The 24,063-nt window shown below is 48.8% G+C and overlaps 1 protein-coding gene across 6 annotated transcripts; it reads left to right on the top strand.

The window, feature by feature from the left end:
- The first annotated feature begins 1,510 nt into the window (after positions 1-1,510).
- On the top strand, positions 1,511-22,558 carry PCYT1A (phosphate cytidylyltransferase 1A, choline). Of its 6 annotated transcripts, XM_075031608.1 has the most exons (11): positions 1,511-1,638; positions 5,008-5,114; positions 6,463-6,635; positions 8,766-8,906; positions 11,719-11,818; positions 14,033-14,149; positions 16,158-16,309; positions 17,125-17,203; positions 17,962-18,104; positions 19,166-19,354; positions 19,948-22,558. In XM_075031608.1, exons 3-11 carry the CDS (start codon positions 6,612-6,614, stop codon positions 20,152-20,154), a joined length of 1,152 nt encoding a protein of 383 aa, XP_074887709.1. In that variant the 5' UTR covers positions 1,511-1,638; positions 5,008-5,114; positions 6,463-6,611; the 3' UTR covers positions 20,155-22,558. The 6 variants fall into 6 exon arrangements, with proteins under 6 accessions (XP_074887709.1, XP_074887710.1, XP_074887711.1 ...); XM_075031609.1 differs by lacking the exon at positions 6,463-6,635; XM_075031610.1 differs by lacking the exon at positions 6,463-6,635 and having other exon boundaries at positions 1,517-1,638; positions 8,776-8,906.
- Positions 22,559-24,063: the final 1,505 nt, after the last annotated feature.

Here is a 24,063-nt window from a genome sequence, read left to right as displayed (position 1 = left end):
CATAAAGCTGACCTCGTATTCTGCTTATCCAGATTTGTTCCTGTGACTCCCATAACAAATGGGCTGTGAATCCCAGCTGTGTCACACAAGATGGTATTAATTGATAGGAAGACAAGGTATTTAGGACATTAGGTCAGGCCAGCAGCCTGCACACCCCATGACTGCTGAAACTCCTCCCTGCCATAACTTCTTATCGGTTTGGTGCAGTTTGGCACCCACGGATGCTGTGAGTGATCATTGCTCATTGCCCTCTTCAGCAGATACTGCAGTGCTTTCTCAATCTTTGCCACTCTGTAATTGTTTTGGGATATGAGGCGGATGTTTGGAGCCCCAATTTGTTAGGACTTCAGCCTCGGAAAGGAGCAGTAGAAAAGGCTGCTGTAGATCAGAAAAGGAGTGCTGAAGTCTCTTATCTCCCCAAAAGCTAGAGGACCGGGTTGGTTCCTGAGAGACTGGGTGCCGGCAGAGTGCATCTCAGGTGCCCATCGGAAGATGAGTTGCTCTGTGGTGATGCTTGTCCTCTCTGTGCTGACCGAGGAGCAAGTACAGCTGAACAATTTTGATGGCATGAATGGCTTTTGGAGTGATGAAGTTGGGTGAGGTGGATCCTGAATCCTACCCTCACAGAGCAGAACGCATTCTGCCCATGCAGCTTGTGGAAAGCGGGGAAGTAATAAATTACGATGCATCCTGTAGAATCACTCTTTCGGCTACAATCCTGGAGGCAGAGCACTCCTGTTTCTCTGTTTTGAAGTGGCTTCCTCTCATTTTCCTCTGATAGGAAATAGAGGGTGACTTCTCCAATTGCTTAGTGGCTACCTGTGGCTGTCAGTCGCTAAGGGAGCTGCGGAGACCATGCAATGGTGCCGTCGAGTTTGTGCGTGAGCCTGGGAATGCAAGTTTTGGGGAACAGTGAATCCCTCCACATAAAGACACTTGCCAGGAGATCATACATGCCCTTGGACTCTTGTTTGGACGCTTTCATCAAGTCACCGTGATTGAATCATGATTTTTTCACCTTGCGCTGGCTGTGGTTTTGGAGGTTAGTAACAGCTGCTTCACAAAGGCGTTGTACAAAGCAGGCTTGAGTCTGTGATCGTTCAGCTCCCGCCACCCTGGGGTGGGTAAGGGGTGCTGTGTTTTCCCCACTGAAAGACCAAGCAGCCGCGGAAGCCCTGCGGGCCGGTACTCCTGCACCGCCAGCACGGGCAGGATGAGACCGGCCGCGTACAGCGTGCAGGGCTGCGGAGAAGCCGCCGTGGCCCCGAGCAGCCGGGTCCGCTGTAGGGGTGCTTGGCTCCCTCCTTCCGTAACCCCCGGAATTTATCTTGGACGCGTGAGGGGCCGCGGGGCAGGGTCGTGGGCCATCCCCCCGGTCCGAGCGCGGAGCCGCCGGGGCGGCCGGCACCCCACCAGCCCCAGCCCCGCGGCTGAGGAGGGGGGAACGACCCTTTGCGAGCCGGAACCGAGGTTCCGGGCGCGGTTTCCCGGGGCACGGCCGGTCCCTTCCTGCCGTCCCGGCCCGACACGCAGCGGCTCCGCCCGCCGCCCCGTTGGCGTTGGCGGGAGCGGGGCGGGGTCGGCGCCGGGAGCGGCTCCGGCAGCGGCGACGGGGCCGGGCCGGGCCGGGCTGCGGAGGTGAGGGCGGGCGACGGGGCGCTGGTAGGGGGGCGTCAGCGGGGAGCCTGGGGGCGCCGGGACACGAGGGTGGTTGTGGGGTCCGTCGCTGAGGGATGCGGGGGGGGGGCACTGGGGTGGCTGTGGGGATGTCCCTGTGGGACTGTGGGGACAGGTATCCCCCCCTGGGGTGCGGTGTGGGGAAGGGCACCGCGGGGGACGGGGACACGGCACTCGCCGTGAGGTGCCCGCCGCGGGGCTGGAGGCCGGTGGGAGGCACATGAGGGGCACCTCACACCTCCCCCCTGCGGCGTGAGGCGGGGGTCCCTCCCCGGGACCCCCTCTCCCTGCAGGGTGGCCGTGGCACAGGCACCCCCGGGTGCGGCGGGCTGGCTGTGGGGCAGGGGGGCTCTGGGAGGTGCTGGCTGGTGGGGACGTGGGGCGCTCGGCTTCGGGCGAAGGGGTGATGTCTGCTGGGGAGGGGACGTGGGGCGCCGGTTCCCCGTTGCGGGGGCTTGGGGAGAGGCTGGGGCTCGGGCACCGTGATCGAGGGATGGCGGGACCGGCTGCGGTGGGGGCAGGCTGAGAGGAGACGGCAGCAAGCGCTTTGGGAAACTTTGGGAGTCCACCCGCAGGGCTTGGAGCGTGGGGGGTTTGGGGGACATCCCCCCAACCTAGGGGACGCAGCCAAGGCAAACAACGAGGAGGTGGCCCTGACTGCGGAGAAGGAAGGTGTGACCTAGCTGCTGCACGGGCACGCATCCTCTCTAACCCGCTTTTTGTGTCCGCCAAAGTCCTGGCTGCGCTGATTAACGGTTGTGTAATTAGAGTTAAAATCTGCAGGAATTCTGAGAGCTGCGACGCTTCTTGGTAGCCCTCGCGCGCTGTGGAGGGAGGTGCAGGATGCTGCAGGTGGCCTTCCCTCCTCTGTCCCCAGCCTGTGCTGTTGCGGCACCGGGTTCCCCCAGCCTGCGGCTGGCAAAGACCAGCGTGCTCAGAAGCAGGTACTGGTGGGTGTTCCATCTGCAGGACACCAGGGTCTGAGCAGAGCCACCATATTTGCTTCTGAAATTCAGGTGACAAATATCCGTGCTTTATTTCCTGAAGAAACTTCTTATATATACAGAATTATTAAAATTTGTGACTTGGAAGTTTCTTGGTCCAAGATCTGGATTGTAATTGTCTTGAAATTACTGTAAGATGAGCTACAAACCATAATTGTTGAAGCGAGGATTTGGTACGGGTGTGTAAACCTCCTAAAGGACGTTGTCTCCTGAAGTCTCAAAAGGCCCTGCTGTTAAGCCCTAAAAATGAAACACGATGCAACGCAACACAGAAGTCGGGACAGAATGACCGCCCATCCTTGTACTTTCTTGTCCCTGGGCGGGCTCCAGATTTTCTCTGATATTCTGCATTTCTCTGCTGAAATTTTGCAGACACTTTGTCACATGCTAGGACACTCAGTGCCTCGGGGTTGTGATGTACCCAGAAGGGCTGTGAATTCACCGAGGAGGTCTTGCCAGCAGTTTCTCTTTTTTTGTGTGTGTATTTCATAGCAGCTCTGCCTAGGTGATCACGCTGCACTGTTTTCAGTTGTGGTGGTGTTAGAATTATCTTGAGCCATTTGGGACTTCATTGGTGAAGAGCAGCATCTTTTCATCGATTGCAGGACACGGCTGCCAGATCTTCAGCGTGCTTGGGCTCTGCCTGAGGAAAAGTTATCAGCCTGCCTGTAGCAGCAGGGGATGCAAGGTTTGGGGATTTGTTTTAGCCTGGGTCTGGTGCTGTTGGACCAACATGTGGCACTGGCTGAACTAGAATCCCTTTTATACATTCACGAGGCTATTAATATGCTGCAGGATAGCTGCTTTTGCTCAACTAGAGTAGCTGAAGCAGCCTATATTTTAAATGTAGACAGCCTGCCAGATCCTGCAGTAACCTTTATAAGGGGCTTGAGGGCTTAGACCATCTAGGTAGAGCAGATGCTGAGTGTGGGGAGAGCAGCCATGCTGGGGAGAGTCACAGTCTTCTCTGGAGGTGAGCAGGCTGGGTCACAGCCATTAACGCTTAGTTTCTAAGCAGATGCTCTCAGTCTGGAGATTGGGGCAGAGTTGGGCCTGGCAAGCCTGGGCTGGGAATGAAGTTGCCTTGGAGATCGGGCAAGATTTTTAAGCATGGATTGAAGAGAGATCCTGATCTCTCCTAGTGATTCTGTACAGATTAACCCTCATCTTGTAAACAGGCTTTTATTGGTTTCTCGAGGAGTCAGTGATGAGTCTTCTGTCATTAACTTCTTTTGAGTCTTTCTGTCTACAACAGATCTCTACAGGAATACACACTCACTGAGGTTGATTGTAAACTGGGGGCTGGAGGTGGCGGAGAACAGTGAGAAAAGGATTTTCTTCTCTCTATGACCAAGGAATGCAGGGTCCTTTGGGTACTTTACAGCCTGGCAGGGGAATTATCTGAAGTGACAGGACTTATTCCTTTTCCCTGAGGTTCTCGCTTACGTGCAGTCCATGTGTCAAGGCAATGCTTCTCTGCAGACAGCTGGCAGAGTGCAAAGTTTAGTAGTATTTGCCTGCAGATGAGTCAGCAGAAGAGAAATAGCTTGCTCCCGTAAAGTGGAATGATCTTGTAGGCAAAGCAGCACATGACAGTCACATCTGACTGTGCCAACGCCTTCCAAGTTCAGAGGGACGATAAGGGAGCCTGGGAGCAGGCAGTGCCACCCAGGGAGACGGGGAGCTGTGGGTGTCGGAGGGGCCTGGCTGGTCCAGTGTGCTGGCCTTGTGCTGACTCGGATCCCTGGTGAGAAATGCAGCAGCTTTGAGCTGGAGCATTTACTGAGTTGTTGCAGTAAGCTCTTGTTTTGCACACGCTTCGAGTTTAAGTAGCAGGATTTATTTTGCCTCGGCGCGTAAATCTGCAAGCGAAAAGCAGCGGAAGTGGCAGAAGAAATCCTGCTACTGCATGTAGATATGCAGATAATATTCTTCAAGAAATTCCTCAGGACGTTAAAACACAAAGAATGCAGATGGGCCAGGTCCTCATGCTATCAGCGTGCTTAGGGTGCAGAAATATCTGATCTGCTTCTCCGGTGTAGTGTGAGGCAGGCAGTTCCCTGACACCACCAAGGATAAACAAAACATCAGTACTGTCCATGAAGATGCAGACAGTGAGATAAGGCTTTGGCTAAGCAAGAAGATTTGCTGCACCTATTCTGACCTTCTCCATCTGCCAGAGGTGTTAACTTTGGTGTTGTGGCTAAATTCCAGCTTGGATGATGGTGTAGTTAACTCACACTAAGGGAGAAGTTTTAAATTCCTTCTCTGCCTATGTATTTTTTTTTCTTCATGGTAATCAATGCTTGTCCTTCTTCCCTCCCAGAAGTGGCTGCGCTTCAGTGGGATTCAGTGATTCCCTGACAGGGAGAGCAACTCTTCTCCCATCTGGCAGTCGGCTGCTTCTCGCAGAGCCTGTACAACTCTCTCGAGGTGAGCTAGCTGGCAGGTGATGCAAGGCATCTCTTTGATACAGAATATGCACCAAAGAAATCAGTTTCAGAAGCAAAGCCCCGAGTGTCTTGTAAAGTGTTGCCGAGACTGTGATCTGCCCATGGCTTTACTGAATGGGGCACTTCTTAACTTTGCTCCTAGCAAGCAGTTTCTCATGTTCAGCACGGACTCAGTAATGCAGGAGGGCAACGCCTTAAACAAAATAGAATGATGTTAACATTTTACAGCAGGACTCTTTCTTCTGGTTATGCCTGGTTTTTATCTTGGAGTTTTTCAGAATGAGCTTTGAGAGTTATCTTCTCTTCCCCTTCCCCATCTGCTGCAAATGTAATTAATTTTAGAACAGTCAGTGTTTTATGCATTTGAGGAAGCAAAGCTGTGTGCTCATGTGTTAAGCTCAGCTACAGATGCTGGATCCCATTGTTAGTAAGTAATTGTTTGGGATGCTATTTTAGTCATTTGGGTCAAAATGAAGCATTCTAAGATTAGTAGCTTTATTGCAGTAAGGTATGGTTTGTTTTTAAAAACAACATGTTCCCAGTTTTTAATGAAGATGAGTTTGGTGCTGGGAGGACTTCCCAGAAACGCACTAGCCACAGGATAGAGGTTTTAAAGCTCTGAAGAGTGGTAAAATTATTGTTTAATTTCTGCATTAATTTGAGTAATTAGCAGAGCTGCATCACCCTCATGAGGTGCCCAGCCCAGCTCTCTGGTCGCTACAGAGGCTCCTTCAGCAACATCTAGCCTGTAACATTAGAGCAGAGAGAGCATATTTACACCATCCTCAAAGCTGGTTTCTCCCTTGGTATGTCAGGTAGAGCTGCTGCTGCTGGGCACCTGGTGCTGTCTGACTGCCGCTGCTTACTTAATGCAAAGCAAATCCATTCGCCTAAGCTATTGTTTGCCATCATTTGACTACTTACACCTTGAGAAGTGGAAAAGTGAGTTAGGGTGGAGGAAAGCAGGTGGTTGGGTGTGGGAGGGGTTGGAAGAAGCTGTTGGAAATTTATTCTGGGCTTGGACAGTGCTGCTGTACATCAGCATAAAGCACAATGTTGCCCTGTGCTGTAACCTGCAGTTCTTTGGCTGGCCCTGAGCTCTGCACCCAGCAGCAAGATGCTGGCGGTAACTCAGCAGAGAGTGTACTTGTGTGCAGAGAAGTCTGGTTGCTCTGACAGGCCAAGGTATTCACCTGTTTGTGCGTGGAGGCTGCTATGTCCGTCCTTCAGCACCAAAGCCTCTGCCAGCGCTTTTTAATGTTTTGCTGGGCAGCGGATCAGAATGACTGCATTCAGCACATTAACAGACCTTTTAATTCTCTCCGAAGGGAAGGAAAGCAAGTGGTCAGAGACCAACAGGTGACTTGAAGCACAGTGAAATTATTTTTACCAAATAACAGGAAAATCTACTGCTGTTTCCATGAACGCTGGGGTTACATGAACTAGAGACAGAGGTCTGCTGCTTTTTGTGAACTGGATGGTTTCTGCTAGGACCATGATGGTAAAGTAAATAACTGATACAGAGTGTGCTTGCAAGATGGCACCTTGCAAAACCTAAGAATTACTTGTGTCATGCCCTGTGTTTTCACAGAGGCACTCTGAAAGCTGGTGCATTTATAGCACAGATCTTGCCTGAAAGTTAAATGTTTGGTGAAGTGTTTGAAGACTTGGAGCTCAGCGTTGCAAACTCTTTTTGCCTGAGATTGCTTTTGCACACTCCTGTATGTTTGTCTGTTGTTAGGAAATAGTAAATTAGTTACTGGAATGGGGGAAACTCTGCAAAATTGACTCTCAGGCATTATGGAGTGAGTGCTGGATGGCTCATGCGGTTCTGAAATGTCCTTGTGGCTGCTCTTCACTGTCCCTTTTGTATTCTCTCCAATGTTATTTTGGCTCCCCACTCACCTAAGATTCTGTTTTCCTGTTCTTAGTGATTTGTGTTAGGTCTAGCAGAGCAGTCTGGGATACTTAATATGCATGTAGCCCAAAACCAGTTCAGCTGTGTTTGTCCCTAACACTGTTCATAAGGTATCATCTTGTTGATGGTAGGTGGGGAGGGCAATATGTTTGTGTGTTATTAAACTATGTTTGACTCTTTACTTTGGAACATTCCTTAACCTGGAGTCATTTGTGCTTGAGTAAGTCTGATCACTAAATCTGCTTCTTAACAGCTCTCTCACAAAGCCCACACTTCTTGGCTGCTGAACAGCAGAGCTTTGCCCAGTGGCCATCACTGAGGACAGTTCCAGCTTGTCCCAAGCAGGAACACTCAGCAGAGACCGTCTGCTGAGGAGAGAGGTGGTGTTCAGAGGGACATCTGCCCTTTCTCATACCTTATGCTTGCCCCACCTAACATGTTCCAGCACAACCACTGCATGTGGGTGGAGAGACATTTTAAATTCCACACAGCTCTTGTTATTAGTGTGTTGAGGCGCACACGTAAGCATCATTCCTGGGTGGAGGGGTCATGCTGCTCTTGGGAGCAGCAGGTCAGAAGTGCCATTAGCTGCACTGGAAGGCTGCACACTTCAAGTGAGCCAGAGAGATAATGCTGCTCTTTAGTTATAACCTTTGCAAATTTAGCACCCATTTCTAACTCCTGCAGCAGCTGGAAAGGGAATGTTTGCTGCCATGCCTTTCTGTAAATCCCTAGCTTTGCTTCAGCTGTGTGAAGTGCTGGGCTTCCTAATGCTCCAGGACCATTTTGGGAAGGTACAATGACTCCAACTCAAAAGCACAGATAGCTTTCTTCCAGATAGCTGTCAAAATTTCTGTCCCAAACTGGTAGTCTTTCTGTTTATTCATCACAGAAGCAGTTCAGCTGAACCACCACTAATTACAACCTGGTACATAAAGTGCCAGAAGTAAGTGTGCCCTAATGTGGTGTCAGCAGCTGCTTCACCATCAGCTGAGTCACCACTGCGGTGGGGACAGGGGACGAGAGGGGAGCATAGTGGCAGCCATCCCAAGGTGAGCTGACCCCACTGGGGAGCTGCAGCTTGGTCTTACACAAACAACAAAGCAAAGAGCAAGCTAGTTAGTTATTTTTTATGATCATGGGTTGCACCCCTTCCCTCACCCTTATTCCTTCTGCTTAAACCTGCTTTTCCCTCTCTTCAGGATTGTACAGGGATGCAGCACACCCACCAGCTTTTGGGGGGGGGGGCACAGGGAAACACAAAAGGGTAAAAAAGTGTTTGTATTCATCAAAATGAGAGCTGGGGGAGGGCTGAATGCAGACTGGGCATGCCTTAATCCTTAGGTTGCTTTTCAGATGCTAAAATAGCATAATTAGCCTGTAGTAATGATTTATAACTTGCATTGCAACTCTTGTGTGAGTTTCTTTCCAGCCAGCTGACTGCTGCACACTTCTGTCTGCAGAACGGCTCCGAGTTGCGTTAAATGATTCAGTATTCCCACCAGGCACTGTTTGTCAAGCCTTGGCAGCTGATGCCAAATACAACTGGCTAAGCCCCTTGTTAGGTGGCTGCGTCTTTGCACTGACCTTCTGTACACTGTGCCTGCTATTGACTGATTCTGCTTTGGAAGAGTTGAGAAATATCTCTTCTTTTGGGTTTGGTTTTTTCTTTTGGTTTTTTTTTTTTCCTCCCTCTTCTTCATTTTGTTCCAGTTCTTACTAGACGTGCTTGGCAAGATGGAGCCGCCAACCTCCTCCAGGCTGAATTCCCGAAAGAGAAGAAAAGATGGATCTGGCCCTAATGGGGCGACAGAGCTGGATGGAATACCTCCAAAAATGTCCCGACGTTCACTCGTAAGTAAGCAGAGATAGGAGCTTTATGTGCCTGTAAGATTAGGACATTGAACCGTAACAGCAGAAAGATAAATGTGATGGTTTTTCTGTGGACACAGAAAACAAGTCGGGAGGGGGCGGAGGTGGGAGAAGCAAATGACAGTATCTATCCTTCTTGCAAAGCCAGTTTAAAATCTTCCTTTGTTCATACTAATAACATACTTACAATGTGGGCTTAAATTAGGTCTGAGGCAAGCGTCGCTAAGCTGCTTTTGTGGTGTGTCCGGCCTGTTTGTAGTCCCTTAAGCTGAACCCAAACAGGCATGCATATAGATACCTGTGGAGAAGTAAGCATTCATTTCTCGCAGGTGGGTTTTCTTATGTGACCCGGCAGGAGGGAGAAGTACTCCAAAGAAGCACCTAACAACTCATGCTCGTTGCAGAAAGCAGTACTGTTCAAGTCAGGGGAACTGCAGGAGGGTCTGAAGTCTAAGCACCTGCAAAAGCAACCTATTGAATGCACGCTCTGAAACACTGGGAATATGACGGTTCTTTTGATTCTCTTGGTCTGGCAGGAGACTGCATTTGTGTTGCTGGTACTTCAGGAGTGTTCAGGAAAAAAAATTTAAAAACTGAAAGGATTTCTCCTTCTAGGTCAACCTTGGGATGGCTTTAACAAGCTAAAGCCAGTGGGGTCTCTTTTAAAGGGAGTGTGTGCCAGTTAATGTTAGTGTAAAGGGCTGACTTTAACTCGTCCTTGCCGCAATACTGCGATGATGGGCTTTTTACAGCTCTTCTCTTCCCTCTTCCTGGAGCTGTCCTGTGTATCCCATGTGCTGTAGTTGCTCTTTCCTTATCTCTGTCGAAAGCCAGCTACCATGCCTGCCACATCATACTGGGGTCATAGTCCTTGGCAAAATACAGTGATGTGTTGCAGCTTTCCTCTTTGATAACAACGTTTTGCTCTTCAGGAGTACTTCAGTCCTGTCCCAGAGCATTTGACAGATGGTAACAAAGTAAGAGCAGCACCAGCAGTGAGAATTGGGGAGGCAAGTGTTGGGAATGGAGGCTTGAGCTGTTGCATGACTTATCCCACAGACCCTTTATATCCTTGACTGCTGTCAAAACGCACCCGGTTCGTCTTAAGGACCCCAGGTATTTCATTAAGGAAGAGAAGTGTGCAGGTTATTCCATGGTGTCTGTCCTGTGTTAGAAATAAAGCATCTGTCTATGAACAGCACAAGACAAGTAATATCTAGCCACTTTCTAAACTTCCTGGCTGTTTTTTAGCCACAAGGCTAACACAGACCTCCTGATGAAAGATTTCTTTTTTCTTCCTTTTGTGAAAGATTTATTTATTATAGCAAGAGTAATAGTGTTGCCTAACCATGATACTACCTTGAAGCCTTTACCACTCGCAGCTAAACAGCAGGCTGGCAGAGTGTTCCCCTGAAGCAGCAGGGCTCAGCAGCGGATGGTAGTAACAAACCTGCTGATGCATAAGCCTATTTTATTGTGTACATCAGGTTGAGTCCTGACCCTCGTAGGTGCTGCAGAGGAAGGGCAAGACTCTGGCAGGAGCTTTTAAGGACATTTTGCTGTGATCCTCTGATAATTTTGATAGGGAGTTTTTTATGCTTTTATTTCTAGCTTCATATCAGGTATGTGCCAACCAAACTGCAAAGAATCTGGTTTTATTCACAAGTCCCAGATATAATGATAGTGATGAAAGCAGAGACCTGCAGGCCTTACCTAACAGTAAGGATCCTGGTAGAGGAGGTGGCCTGTGAAATGCGGGTACTAGAGCCTCAGTGAGTTAAAGGAAATTTTCAGCAGTATCAGTTTGCTTGAAGGTAGTAGTTAGTGGTTGCTTTCCTGTGCACTTCACTTTGAGCACTCTAATAAGGAATGACATTAGCACTAATAGCGGCGGTCTTTCTGGTTGCAGTGGTGCTGGGCACCATGGCAGGATACTGCAATGGCAGAGGAAGCCAGAGAGGAAACTGCTGGTCAGCTTTTTGCAGCTTGAAGGTATTATTGTAATGATCTGCAAGCTTGTTTCCTCGTCTTCTGGCTCAGGAAAGAGACATCCATTGCTGCCCCACACCTTCAAGCTAGAAGGAAATTGAGCTGTTTGCTCTGCTATGGGAAGGGCAAATGTTTTGTTTCCATTCAGAGGAGAGACCAGAAATGATAGCTGGTCTTCAGTTGCTGATTAAACATACTGCTGTGGTCAAGCTAGCAGATTAGAGGGGTTTTCCTCAGCAGTTGGAGACACTCTGCCACAGGTCGAGGTCAGTCTCTCACTGTATGGCTCAGAAGTGGGTGACGATACCCACATTCCCTGGGAATTTGTGCTGCTGTTGGTATTGCTCTTCTGCTCATTCATATACTTAGATTGAGGAGCTGTTAAAATTTGTACATCACAGCACAAGTGCTCAGGCATAACAAAGTGATGGTCTTACCCGGGTGGGCGTAGCTGGAGCTGCGACAGTGAGGTTTGAGGAAGCTTGGCTTGTGCTGCTGTGAACTGCTGTTTGTCAAAAGCCTGGTTTTACTAGCTGCAGATCCAAGCCTCCAGTTTTCTTGGGTCCAGTATGACTACCATCTCCTTAACTCTACTTTTCTCTCTCTCTCCCTCTCTAAACTCAGGCTAATCACCCTGCAGGGCTGTTTTTGAGGTTTAACACTAATTACTCTTTCAGTACATGTGTTTGAATCGTGCAGAGACACAGTGAGTCACTCGGTGACTGGGACACTGCAGTGGCAGTGCTGCCGCTAGGTACTGCACTCACCTTTGCATTCTCACAGCTAACCTTCTCTGGCTGTTTAGGGACTGAGGGAACCAGCTCCATTTTCAGACGAAGTGGAAATCGATTACAGCAAGCCATACATCAGAGTAACATACGAAGAAGCGATGAGAGGGACCCCTTGTAAGTAAAAATACAGACCAGAAGGCGATTGTATAAATGTTGGGGTTCGGGGGAGGCAGGTGTGATTGTGATATCTCTGAGACCAAACAAACCTTGTGTGTCAGACCGAGTTTGCAGCCAATGACTTTGTTAACGCTTTGGTGTTTAGGTAACTGTTCCCATGTGAAATTGGGCCTGCCAGTATACAGAAATTGGAGCACGTGTGTGTGAGGAGCCATACCTTCACCAATAAGACTATTTGAAGCAAATAGTTGTGGTTTAGCTCTTGCTGTGCCACTGACAGCTATAGAATAGTATCAGAGCTGAACTTTTTTCTCTACTACTTTGTCTGAGGCAGCTTAAAGTTAAGCACTTTAAAAGTGGTCTTTTCTGAAACTTGAAATGGACAAGTAAAACCAACATACGTCTTTATCCAGAATGTCCCATCCTAGCCTGGACTTGAATTAAAGTGTCATTAAACACAGTAGGCCAGCCCCACAACAAGAACATGTCCTTTTATTCTCTAAACCAGGCTGGGAGAAACACTGTTCACTTTGCAAGTCCAAAGGGGAGGCAGAGGCAGAACTGGCTCCTGAAGGACGGCTGCCCTCTCTTGCCAAACAGAGTGTGCAGCCGGTGCTGTCTTACTTGGCCTCTCTGTTATGGCTACAGAGACAATAAAAATGCTACACTTCTACCTACCTGACTGCTGCTGAGAGATAAGCCAGCTCCGATTGAGACCTGGCAGTAGTTTCCTGCCAGAGGTTCTGGAAATCCAATGCATTTCGCAGTCCTCATTAATTTCCCAGCTCAAAGACTCCAGAGCCTGCACAAAGGTCTCTGATTTCAAGTGATGGCTCTCCTGCCTGCTAAAAGACTAAAATACACTGCATGCTTCCTTGTTGCTGTTTATGCCTGTGCTCAGGAACTGCAGCTGCTGCAGGTATGGAGGAAAAGGGAAGGATGTCCCAGCCAGTTTCCAGAACATGACTGCACTTTAGTAAAGGCCTGCAAGGACCAGTCCTCTTCTGGCATACAGAAAGCCTTTGCCATTCAGATCTCCAGATCCTTGGCTCTCTGGAGCCTCCTGGCATCTTTGGACTGAGGTGGATTTGCTGAAAAGTGATTGTAAGAGGCTGCCCTCAAACTGACTCCTCTGCTTAGCTTGAATTTAACAACCTACCTTTTCATCAACTCATCCTCTTGCTGCCTCCGAGGCTCTGTCTGTAGGCGCCTTCAGGGCCCTGCCCAGACCCGTGGGGTTTCATCTCTCCTGCTAGGTCTTCTCTCTGCCCTTTCCTTGCTGCAGCTTTGGTGTGCCTCTGCTCACACCGCTCCTCTGAGTCTGTCTGCCTGAACTGGGCCAGAGAGCAGCAGGCCATTCCCAAGTATGTCAGATACCAAGAATGTGTGGCTTTCTGTTACCAGTAGCAAGGGGACTGCAGTCCTGTGTGGTCCCAGGAGACCAGAAGGTAGGGAGCCTCCTACTATTATGTGGCAGTCCTAAACTATCTCACTTTACCTCTGCTGACCTCAAAGAGCTAAGCTACAATTTCCCCTGGCAGAGGTGGCCTGAGGAAAGTTTCATTCCTCCTTACTTATCTATGAATTTAGCTGTTAGTGCCAGTGGTTCAGCAGAATTGTATCTGCCTTTCTTTGAGTAGTCCAGCTGGGTTTTTGGATAGAGCCATACTCTTCATGGGTCTGGGGGAGCTGATGATGCTGGTGGGGAATCAGAATGGTCTGGTCCCTCAGCTAGACTGGTAGCTGTGGCAGTGGGCTGCAGAGGAGGATGATAAAAATGTCTTGAGATGCCATCCTGGCTGGCAGGGGGAAAACAGGCACCTGTGAAACATTTGGGCCAGTTCCCCTCTGTTAGCTCACTGCTGTGCAAAAAGTTAATGCTGCTTTTGGATTTCCGTAGGAGGGAGATGTTCAGGGTTTGATTTCCCCTTGGTCTCCCCTCCCTTGTTTCAGTGGATATGTGGTAGGCCTTAAGTCTGTCTTTGAACATGGTTGTATTTCAGCTCTGTGCTCAGCTGCATTTGTTTCCATGTGGGAAGGCAGAGCGCCAGCCGTTTCTCTTCACAAATCTTTCCTGGCTACGGCTCTGCATTCTGCCAGTTTTCTACAACGCCCTCATGAATTTCAGAAGGTCCCCAAATGCGGGCATGAGCAGCAGCTGCTTCTCCAGGAAGGCATCTTCACAAATATCTCTCTGTCCCTTTGGCACAGTGGATCGCCCCGTCAGAGTTTATGCAGATGGAATATTTGATTTGTTTCACTCTGGACATGCCCGGGCCTTGATGCAAGCGAAGAACCTCTTCCCAAACACATACCTCATTGTTGGAGGTAAGGAGTGACCTTGTTGACTTTGGCTGTCATAGGAGTACAGTCTACCTCTGTCCGTGGTTGTGCATACAGATGGCATAGCAGGGTTTTTGTGTTTATGGCCTCAGTGGATCTCACTGCAGCCAGTTGTCCCAAATGTTGTTGGATTCTTACTGCAATATGTTGAGAGTTGGATATGTCTGCAGAAAGATAGGCTGTACCAAACCAGTGCTTAAGGAAAAGATTTTTGATCATGCTGTTCTAATTTGACCCCTCTATTTTGTGACAGATACTGGTGAGTTGCACATCTGAGTATCAAAATATGTTAGGGGCAATTGAGCATCTGCCTCTTGAATGAGACAGTTAAAGAATGAGTAACAGTCCCTCCACGGCTGGTTGAGCTTTGTGTCACCTGTATTGCCCTGCAAGTCATTCCCCGCTCCAGCTTTCTGCTGGGGATTGCTTATGGCTAATCCCAAACAGGTCCCACTAGGAGCATGGAGACCTCGGTGGTTCCTTGGGCATGTGCCTGGCCACGTGGAAGTCAGTGAGGCCCCATTTCTCCAAACAGAAGTTCCCCATTTAGTCTGTTACGTTCAAAAGTCTTTAGATAACACCAGGAATATACTGCTGACTGCCTGAGGGGATCTAGCAGAGGTGTTTCAGCCAGGCCTCCTTCAAGAATATAACAGGGAAAAAAGAAATCCTTTCTTCTGGCTGCTGTAATACGTTGGCCTCTGTCCAGGCAGTGCCTTTGTGCCCATACCTTCACCCACCTTAAAGACATATCAGGCTGTGCATGTTGTCTATCAGGAGGTGACCTCTGGTCAGGCTGCATAATGATGTTAAAGTATCAGAGCTGGGAATACCTTTAACTAGTTTTCTCAACTACCATTAGCTTCCTGAAGCAAAATGAAACTCTGATCCTGCGATAGAGCGATGATAACATCTTTGTGTGGTTTGTTTCCCTAACAGTTTCACTTGCTGCTGAGGGCATTTTTATAGTGGTACTTCTGCATTTTTTGTGTGTGCTACAGCAGTGTCTGGAAGGGGAAGGGAGGGAGTAGAGCTGAAATAGTTGCTCCAACCTACAGGCGCTCTGAGCTTAGAAATCTTGCAGGCAGAAAGACATCCCCATGTACATAAATGTTGTACATCAAACAGGACGATAACTTCAGGTCAAATTATTAACGTGTTAATGTAGCAAGGTGTGTAACTATGCTCTCTGACTCTGAGAGACTGGTGAGGAGGTGGAGGGCAATGAAATGCTCCCCTTGCAACCAGGAACTGAGACAAGAGGCCACAGCCCAAGTGAACATTAGCTCCAAGCTGGGAGCAATCTCACCCACCCTTTATCATTTGTTTGTCTAGAACATAAATATGTCCAATACCAGTGAGACTGGTAATACTTTGTTTACTTTTGACTCTGATAACTAATAAAACTCCCCCCTTCACAATGTCTTACATTGCAGATTATAAAGAGTTGTTAATTTACTTTCTCATAGAACATAATAGTTAAGCTAACTTCATTTGCTGTCGACTCACACTTTGTTTTAATACAACTTTCCAAGAGCTAGACAGTGGTACGGCATTTTATGAAATCAGAAGCTTAGGCAGTGGTTTTTTTCATGGGCTTCGCTCTCTAAGCCTGAGACATCCATAGGTTTAAAAACAGATTTCTGCCTGATAGGCCCGCAGGTGCCATTTCATACAGGAGAATTGTCTTCTGTATTGGCTGGTTTTCTTGAGAAGCGTTGCAGGCTCTAGAGATCTCGAGGGATTGGGGTGTAGGTTCCCAGCTTGGGCAGAAATTCCCCAGCCTGCCTAGAATTGCTCAGGAGTTTAGTGCCCTGCACCGCTCCCCGTTCCTGGTGCTTTGTGGCTGGAAGAGCTGAGTTTGAAAGTGCCAGTACCAGCCTCCTTCAGTAGCTGGCATTGCCTATTTTAGCAGTGGTGTGTGCAAGGTCCTTTTACTATAAAGCATTGGGGTAAGTACCTCAGGCTCACTCTTCTCTGCCTGTTTCTTCAGTCTGCAGTGATGAGCTAACCCATAACTTCAAGGGCTTCACAGTAATGAATGAAAATGAGCGGTATGATGCTGTGCAGCACTGTCGCTATGTGGACGAAGTGGTGAGAAATGCGCCGTGGACGCTCACCCCCGAGTTCCTGGCAGAGCACAGGGTAATTTTTCACATCTGATATGTTCTGAATTTTGATTAGCCTCTGTCTGTGCTTGCTGTTTACAGCAAGAATTCATCCATGGGGGTGACCTCTGCCTGAGCAACCTGTTTCTGTTGAAACTCCTTAAATATAGAATGAACTGGGTTATAGAAATTGAGTGGGTTTCTTGGGAGACTAGAAGCATTTGCTGAGCTGGCAGGTAATGTTAAAATAAGGTGGAGTTTGTGACATGGTGGAAAAGCCTGAGAGGGTTCTCGCTGTTCCAGGAGAAGTTGATGCTGGTTACAGATCAGTGTGAAAGCAGTAGGGAGAGGATAAGATGGATTGGAAGGGATTTCTGGAGGGCGTCTGGTCCAACTCCCTGCTTATAGCACGAGCAGCTTAGATCTACATCAGCTTCCTGGCAGCAGGAGACCAGGCAAGCTGTCTTGAGAGTCTTTTGTCAGTTAGTAAGATAAAGTGAAATGAGTCTTTAACATCTGTTGAGCTGTTTAGGGAGGTGGAGGAGTCTCCAGGGGAGTTTGCTTAGTTTACCCTTGTTGCTATTAACAAGCCATTTCTCTGTGGAGCTTAAAACAGCTGTGTCCTTAGTCCCAGCCTTTCCTCTCTGGTGTGTGCTTACAATTGATATGCAATTGTCAGTGAGAACTTGGGGCTGCTCTGTGTTGCTTTTTAACAGAGGAAAGTGTCTTGCTGTTCTCCATCACACCCCCGTGTGGAGGTGTTGAGCAAAAAGTTACCATCCTTTGACAGAAAGCAGGAGAGCTGCACGTTCAAGATAAAATGTTTACTAGCATTGCTTTCTTAATTTTCAGATCGACTTTGTTGCACACGATGACATCCCCTATTCTTCTGCTGGCAGCGATGATGTTTATAAGCATATAAAAGAAGCAGGTGAGTCTGGGGCAGATTCTCCAGGGCTTCCCATCAAAAATCTGCTGTAGCTTCTCCTGTGCCCCTGTATGGCAGAATTATGCCTGGGGAAGTGGCTGTGCCACTCTGGGAACAAGGTCTGCCCAGGACCTGCTCTGAGGGCAGGAAGAAGCCCAGCTTTTGGGCCCCACTTCCTAAGGCTAGGACTGTTCCATGTCCCAGGCCAAGCATTGCCCAGCATTAATCCATATTTCCAGTCTAGTTATTGTGATTGAATTAACAGCCACCTTTTTCAAAAGTACTACAGTTTGGCTTACAGATTCTCACAAATGGAGAATCTCGTGAACTTAGCAAAGTGGTTGCTCTAGCTGTTTGCTGTAAAACTTAGTGGGGGTGCAGCTTATTTAAATTATCCAAATCCAGCTATCAGAGCTTGTTATATTTCCACCCATTAAATTGTAGGACCCCTTGTCCTGTCCTTCTCACCACACTGTTCTATATGCAGTGGATTATAATCAATAGTTTTTAAACCAGCTAAAGGGAAGAGCTTTTTATTAGAAGACATGGTGTTTTGACATGCTTTGGTCTTGCCTAGGTCTTCCTCATAGTCCTGGAAAGGAGGACCGTGGTATTGTACATTCAAGGACAAAGATGTGGTGGTGTGAGGACAGCTAGGAAATGAGCTCTTGACAGGAGAGATTGTTTCCTAATAGAGATGGCAGCAGCTTTCTGCCATGGGTCTTGCTACAGCTGTCCTGGGTCCTGTTCCCCAACTTTAGGCATGTTTGCACCAACTCAGAGGACTGAGGGCATCTCAACATCAGATATCATCACCCGGATTGTGCGGGACTATGATGTTTATGCCAGACGGAACCTGCAGCGGGGCTACACGGCTAAAGAGCTCAACGTCAGCTTTATAAACGTGAGTTGAAGTGTGTCTCACGACAAGCTGCATGAAGCAGAATCTTACAGAGTGTGGAGATGTAGAGTCTTCTCTAGTGGTAGCACAGTTCTGCCACATGCCAGTAAAAGGCCAGTCTGCAGAGCTAAGCAGTTGCACCAAACCAGTGTCCCTGGAGTAGAAATTAGACGACTTCTGCCCCTGAAACTGCCTCTGGCACCCACCCAGAGGAAATGGGGTTTTGCTAATACTGTCCCATTGTCAGAAATGTCTTGGTGACGTTTTACCTGTTGAAAGAGCTGGAGACAGGGTGTGTGGCATTATGTGTGTTTTCTTGAATTGAATGAAGTGTGGGTTGTTCTTGGCAGCAGCTGCTGTGTCTCATCTCTCTCCTCTTCTCTCAGCCACCTTCTTAAGGTAGAGTCATTTGTTGGGATAAAATCTGATCCTGTTGTCACTGTACTATTCCCTTCCTGAAGCTGCAGGAGCGGTAGTGCTTGGGTAGGAGAGAAGGACATGCTCTGATCCAGTGCTGAGCAGCTCTAGCCCGCAAGCAGAATACATGGCAGAAGGCACTTCTGATGTTGGAAGTAAAGTAGTAAACTTTTTTTTATCACTCAGATACTATGCCTATTTTTTTAAATACAATCATACACAAAAACAAAACAGGAGATGTAACGGCTGTTTGGCCTCTCTTTGGCATGTAACTGCCTCTGTTTAAAAACACCCAGCAAAAAGACTTGTGCTATCATGATACGCAGAGACCTACAGCAGGTCGCTCAAATCTAATCTGTATATTGTATAAATATTTCCCTCTTCCATGCACTCCTATTAGATAATGCTTATCTCTGGGTTTAGTCTTGCTCTGTGTACTGTGCCAGTGCCTGCCACAAAGCAACTCACAGCCCCACTATGTCTGCCATTTAGTCTAGGGAAGAAGTGTCACTGAAGTGAAGGAGAAGTGTCACAAGACTAACGGAGACGCTGAGTCTTAAGCAGCAGTTCAACATAATAACACAGAGCAGAGGTGGTCGCCACTCAGATCTGGTGAGCTGTATTCTGATCCACTGTTTACTGTACAGGAGAAGAAATACCACCTCCAGGAGCGTGTGGATAAGGTGAAAAAGCGGGTGAAGGATGTAGAGGAGAAGTCAAAGGAATTTGTCCAGAAAGTGGAGGAAAAGAGTATTGATCTCATTCAGAAGTGGGAAGAGAAGTCCCGGGAGTTCATCGGCAATTTCCTGGAGATGTTTGGCCCAGAAGGCGCGTTGGTAAGGAGCTGCTCTGGGAAAAGAGGGCAGGGGATTTTGGAGAGCTTGGCCGTCATTGTAGGGCTTCTGGAGCCCATGGTCTGCAGAGCAAAGGTTTATGGTTTGTTGCAGTGACCGATGTGCTGCTAGTCTCCAGTCAAGTTGTCCCAGGCTTGGGCAGCCTGTTCACAGGGAGCCCTCACCCGTGCCAACTGGATAACGCCAGTTACGGCTGTAGCGTGAAAAGTTCCTGTGTCCCACAAGCTGGCCTGTAAACTCCACCTTGTGTTCTGCAGGCTGCTGAGCGGCCAAGAGATTGGCGGTCACTTTGTCACTGGCCTGGGATGAGTCTGAAGCTGCTCGGTTCTGCCAGGCTTTCCTGTGCTGCTGAGTAAATATCACAGGCACTTCATGTTAGAAGTGCTTGAGAATGGGTAATGGTTACACAGTATGCAGTTTCCAAAACCTAGAGCGATGCTTGGGCTTTTTCTGCTCTTATATTGCACTGAGCATTGAAGGGATGCAACAACTCAAAATGCTGCACAAGCTGTAAGTAGTGTCCATTTCCATTGCCGTTTGAGCCGTGCTAACTGTCTTCCTGCTTCCATCGCTAGAAACACATGCTGAAGGAGGGCAAGGGCCGGATGCTGCAGGCCATCAGCCCAAAGCAGAGTCCCAGCAGTAGCCCCACGCACGACCGCTCCCCGTCTCCCTCCTTCCGCTGGCCCTTTTCAACCAAGACTCCTCCTTCCTCACCGGCCAATCGCTCCAGGAACGAGTCTGCAGTCACCTATGACATCAGTGAGGATGAAGAGGATTAAGCTACCAGCAGGGATTTGCTGCGAACCGCTAATCGACGAATCCTAAGTCTGGACCCACTGGGGAACTCTAAATGAGCAAGAGAGCCATAGGAACAGGGCTGACGGTGAGCACAGGGCCTCAGAGGCACCCGTTGCTCTTAGCAAGGGCTGCTGCCTGGAAGCACATTCAATCCTCCTCTCCCTTCTCCTCCCCACATCCCCTTTTTATTGTTTACGTTCTAGTGGTTTCCAGGGGAAAGATGGTTTTTATATTTTAAGAAAATACTCTTTTAAAGCGCAAAGAATAGCACTCAAGCGTGGCTTTTGTTTTGGTTTCTTTTCCCTTGTTAAACCTCCAGGCAAGAGGGAGAGTGGGAAGACCCATCTGTCTCTTCTTTCCTTCAGCTCCTCTGTCTTATTCCCCCTGCCCCCAGGCAGTATCCGTGCAGCTGCCAAATGAAAGACCCCTTGGTTCCTCAACCAGCGTGACCTCGAGAGCACGCAGGAAGCGGTGGTGTAAAGAGGCTCCTAGGAAATAAGAGACATCTCTGCTGCGCTGGAGCTGATAGGAATCTATCCAGCAGACCCTGTAGTGCTCGCACGCCTCTTAGTTGAGCTTCCCAGCATGTCGCAGTGAGGACGTGCTGGGTAGGGAGCTACCAGCTTAGCACACAGGAGTTACACCCTGGAAGAACTTACCATAGAGTCGCACACCCCACAAGTGCACAGCATTTGCGGCTCCAAATGGTATGGGGGCTGCAGGGGAGAGGCCTTTCCGGCTAATCTTAACAAGACTGCTAAATCTTGAGCTAAAATTCAGCCCTCAATTGCTGTTGGAGAGAAGAGAATGAATCTTTGCTTCGGGGCACTTGTTGTCTGTGCATTTCCTTGGGTGTATGAGAGCCCAGGTAGGAAATGAATGTGAGTACTCCGTTGAGAAGTTTCTTGTCCCAGTCTCTGGTGTGTAATAAGTTTTACTGTCTGTCCAAATGGCCCCTCAACACTGTGCTCTGTGCGTGTTTGTCTGTGTTTCAGTTGCTGTACTCTAAGGGCTGGAGCAGTCCTTTACACTGGTGCCATGAAGTCGCTGCTATAAGGACAAAAAATGAATTCGTACAGCCAGTTTGCTGTCCGTGTTGGTGTGTGCAGCTGGACAGATGAAGGGCACATTTTACCACAGTGAAGGGTCCCAGTCCCATGTGACAGTTACCTGGCTTGCACAATAAATGCACAAATCAGTGCCCGCTTACTCCGCTCCTTGAGGCAGACCAGAAAGAGCATCAGAGAGCACTGCAGCTTTTTAAGATTTTAAACATGTAATCTGCTCGTTTCAAACCATGGTCCAAGTCGTGCCTGCTGTCATGTCTGTAATAAACACTGAGCTTTGTGGCCTGTGGCTCCCTGTGGCCAGTTGCCCTCCCCATGCTGCATGCCTGTGCACAGAGCAGGTCTGTGCACTCTGTCCCAGCAGCCAGCGCTGGAGGGACTGGACTTGCTGTCGCGTAGCTGTGACGCTCCCGCTTGCTTTTCTGTGCGGGTTTGCCTGTGATACCCGTTGTCTCTGGGTGGAGCTGCTGGGCTGAGTTGCCTGTATCCTCCTGTGATGCTGGGAGCAGAGGAGAGCTCGGAGCCCAGTCAGCAATGCTGCAGGGAGGTCTTCAAAGTGGGATGTGGGGCTTGGGGAGCAACGGGTCCAAGGAGGCAAATTGTCAAGGGGTGCCACAGGCTCTGCCCAGTGTGATGCTTCCAAGGGACACAGGGGCCCTGTGGTAGGAGCAGGGCGCGATTTCTTTCCAGCTTTTATCTTGCTGATCCTTTGTCACGCTGCCTAAAGGGCTTGACAGAGACTCTGTGCTTCTGTCGAGGCCAGAGCCAGTATGGGAAAGGGTATTTTGGGGATTCCTCATCTGCCATTTGGACCTCTTTCAGCAGACACGTGCACGGCTCTGGGAGCATGGCTGGCTGCTATGGATTTTAAGCTGCAAGGAGCAAATAATGGTCACTCGGTACAAGCCAGTTGTTAATCCCCTGGTTTTTGAGTGGTAGAGCACTTACTTTTATATCACCCACATTCTCTCTTCCTTCATCTTCCCCACCTTCCCTTCCTCACCCTTCCCTCAGTATGGGTGTTGCATCGCTTTCCCAAGCTGGATCACAAAGGCCAGGCTGCTTTAGAGCCTTACTACTGTTTTAAACACAAGTTATGCAACAGTGTTCTGTAAATGTGGGTAACAGTGGTGTTTTGGATGGTGGTTTGTTCTGCAGAGACCTTAACGTATTTCTTGGTCTCTCTGCAAAACCTGGGGTGCTTGGTCAGAAGCCAGCCATGGTTTTACATGTAGCTTGGAATAACAGAGCTTTTTCTTGTAACCAGTAATCCCTGCTTCCTCCTTGCACTTAAATTAAATTGGACACTCGAATCTCAGACTAGTCTTTTTTTTTTTTTTTTTTTTCCTTTGTTTTTTTGTTTCCTCCTGGATTGCTGGACCAGCCTCATCTCCAGCACTGCCCTGTCCTATCAGGAATAGGACAGAGCTTGATCTTTGGGCAAGACATTTGAGCCAAGTTCTCCAGGAGCATCTTGTTACCAGTGGTGCTGCTTCAGGGCTGTTGTGCACACCCCTAACCCATCCCACACTCTTCAAAAGAAGCACCTGGAAGAGACATGCTTGAATTAAGCATGAAGTAAGAGGTAGAGTGGAAAAATAAAACTTTACTAGCACGCATTGAAGAACGTGTGGGGTTTGATGCTGCTAAATCCAGAGGCGCCAACTCCTGCAAGACAGCCCTACCTCAGTTCCTCTATAGATCTGGGGTGTGAGGCTGCTAGCACCAGCAGCCGGCCCCTGGGAGAGGATTCTTCTGATAGCAAAGAACAGCAGCAGTAGGGCAAAGCTGAAAGGTGCCAAGGATGCTGGTAGAAGCAAGACATGAAGAGTGTGGCACTTCAACAGCATATTGCTTAGAGCTGTAGGAGAAGGTCTTTAATGTCTTGAGAAAATTATGGTACACATCTGCACTGACATTATTTTGTGCATTTTATAGAGGGTTGGGACTTTATTGTGCAGTCCAATTCTTGTAACCAGAGGCAGGTGCTGGAGCAGTGAATACGCTTGGCAGTAGCGGTGACTTTGGCAGCACTGACCCTGCATCTTGTCCCCTGTCCTCAGGGTGGGCTTCTCACTGCCAAGGGTTCCCTGGCATAAAGGTGTGGGCTTCCTACCTGCCGCATGTAAGGAGCTGGGTCTGGTTGCCTGACGGGGCTGGGGGGGATGAGTCCCATATTTTGCTGCTAGCCTGGGTATTGCCTCGTGGCAAAACCATGAGATTGCTGGGTCCCAGCACTTCTGCTAAGCCTAGAAAGCTGTGTTGGTAGTGGCCGTGTACTGTTGCCAGGAGTCTTGTCAAATTTGGCAGTCTCATAACAGATCACCAGTGCATCTTCTGGCTGAGCAGTTTTGCTTTGAACAAAGCCACATGCTAAAAGCTCCGAGTCACTTTTCCCCCCTCCTCATGGAACAGAAAACTTGTTTTTTCTCCAAAATGAATCAAATAAATGAAAGTTGGGAGCTTTGGCTTTCTGACTCTTTGCTTCCCTAATGTGTCATGCTGGCCAGAGGTATTACAGTGGGAGGGCACCAGGGTGTGCAGGTCAGGGGAAGCTTCTGTGGTGTCCAGCAGCAGCCTCTGGTCTTATTACTGATGATCTGGCATCTGCTGCCCATCTCTGGCCACACTGCATCACCACGTCCTGCCGTCACCTCCAGCCCCGCAGCAGCGGCTGCTTCGAGCGGGCTCTTCCTGGTCAGTGTTTGCTGTGCTAGTTTCACTGTATGGGCTTGTGCGTACACCATGTGTCTTGCTGGCTTGTTCCGGAGTTGGGTTTTTGGCTTTTACGTTTAGCCAAATAAATGCAAAGTCATTTTACTC

This window comes from Buteo buteo, chromosome 7, assembly GCF_964188355.1.
Source record: "Buteo buteo chromosome 7, bButBut1.hap1.1, whole genome shotgun sequence".
NCBI lineage: Eukaryota > Metazoa > Chordata > Aves > Accipitriformes > Accipitridae > Buteo > Buteo buteo.
The sequence above is the reverse complement of the archived record's forward strand: the minus strand, read 5'-3'. Positions and strand labels throughout refer to the sequence as shown.

What these genes read in the sequence shown, in the direction of transcription:
- PCYT1A (XM_075031608.1), top strand. Translation starts at nt 6,612, where the DNA reads ATGGTTTCTGCTAGGACCATGATG. An exon ending in TTTCTGCTAGGACCATGATG is followed by an intron (nt 6,636 to 8,765) that starts GTAAAGTAAATA and finishes ATTTTGTTCCAG; the next exon opens with TTCTTACTAGACGTGCTTGG. An exon ending in TTGGCCCAGAAGGCGCGTTG is followed by an intron (nt 19,355 to 19,947) that starts GTAAGGAGCTGC and finishes TTCCATCGCTAG; the next exon opens with AAACACATGCTGAAGGAGGG.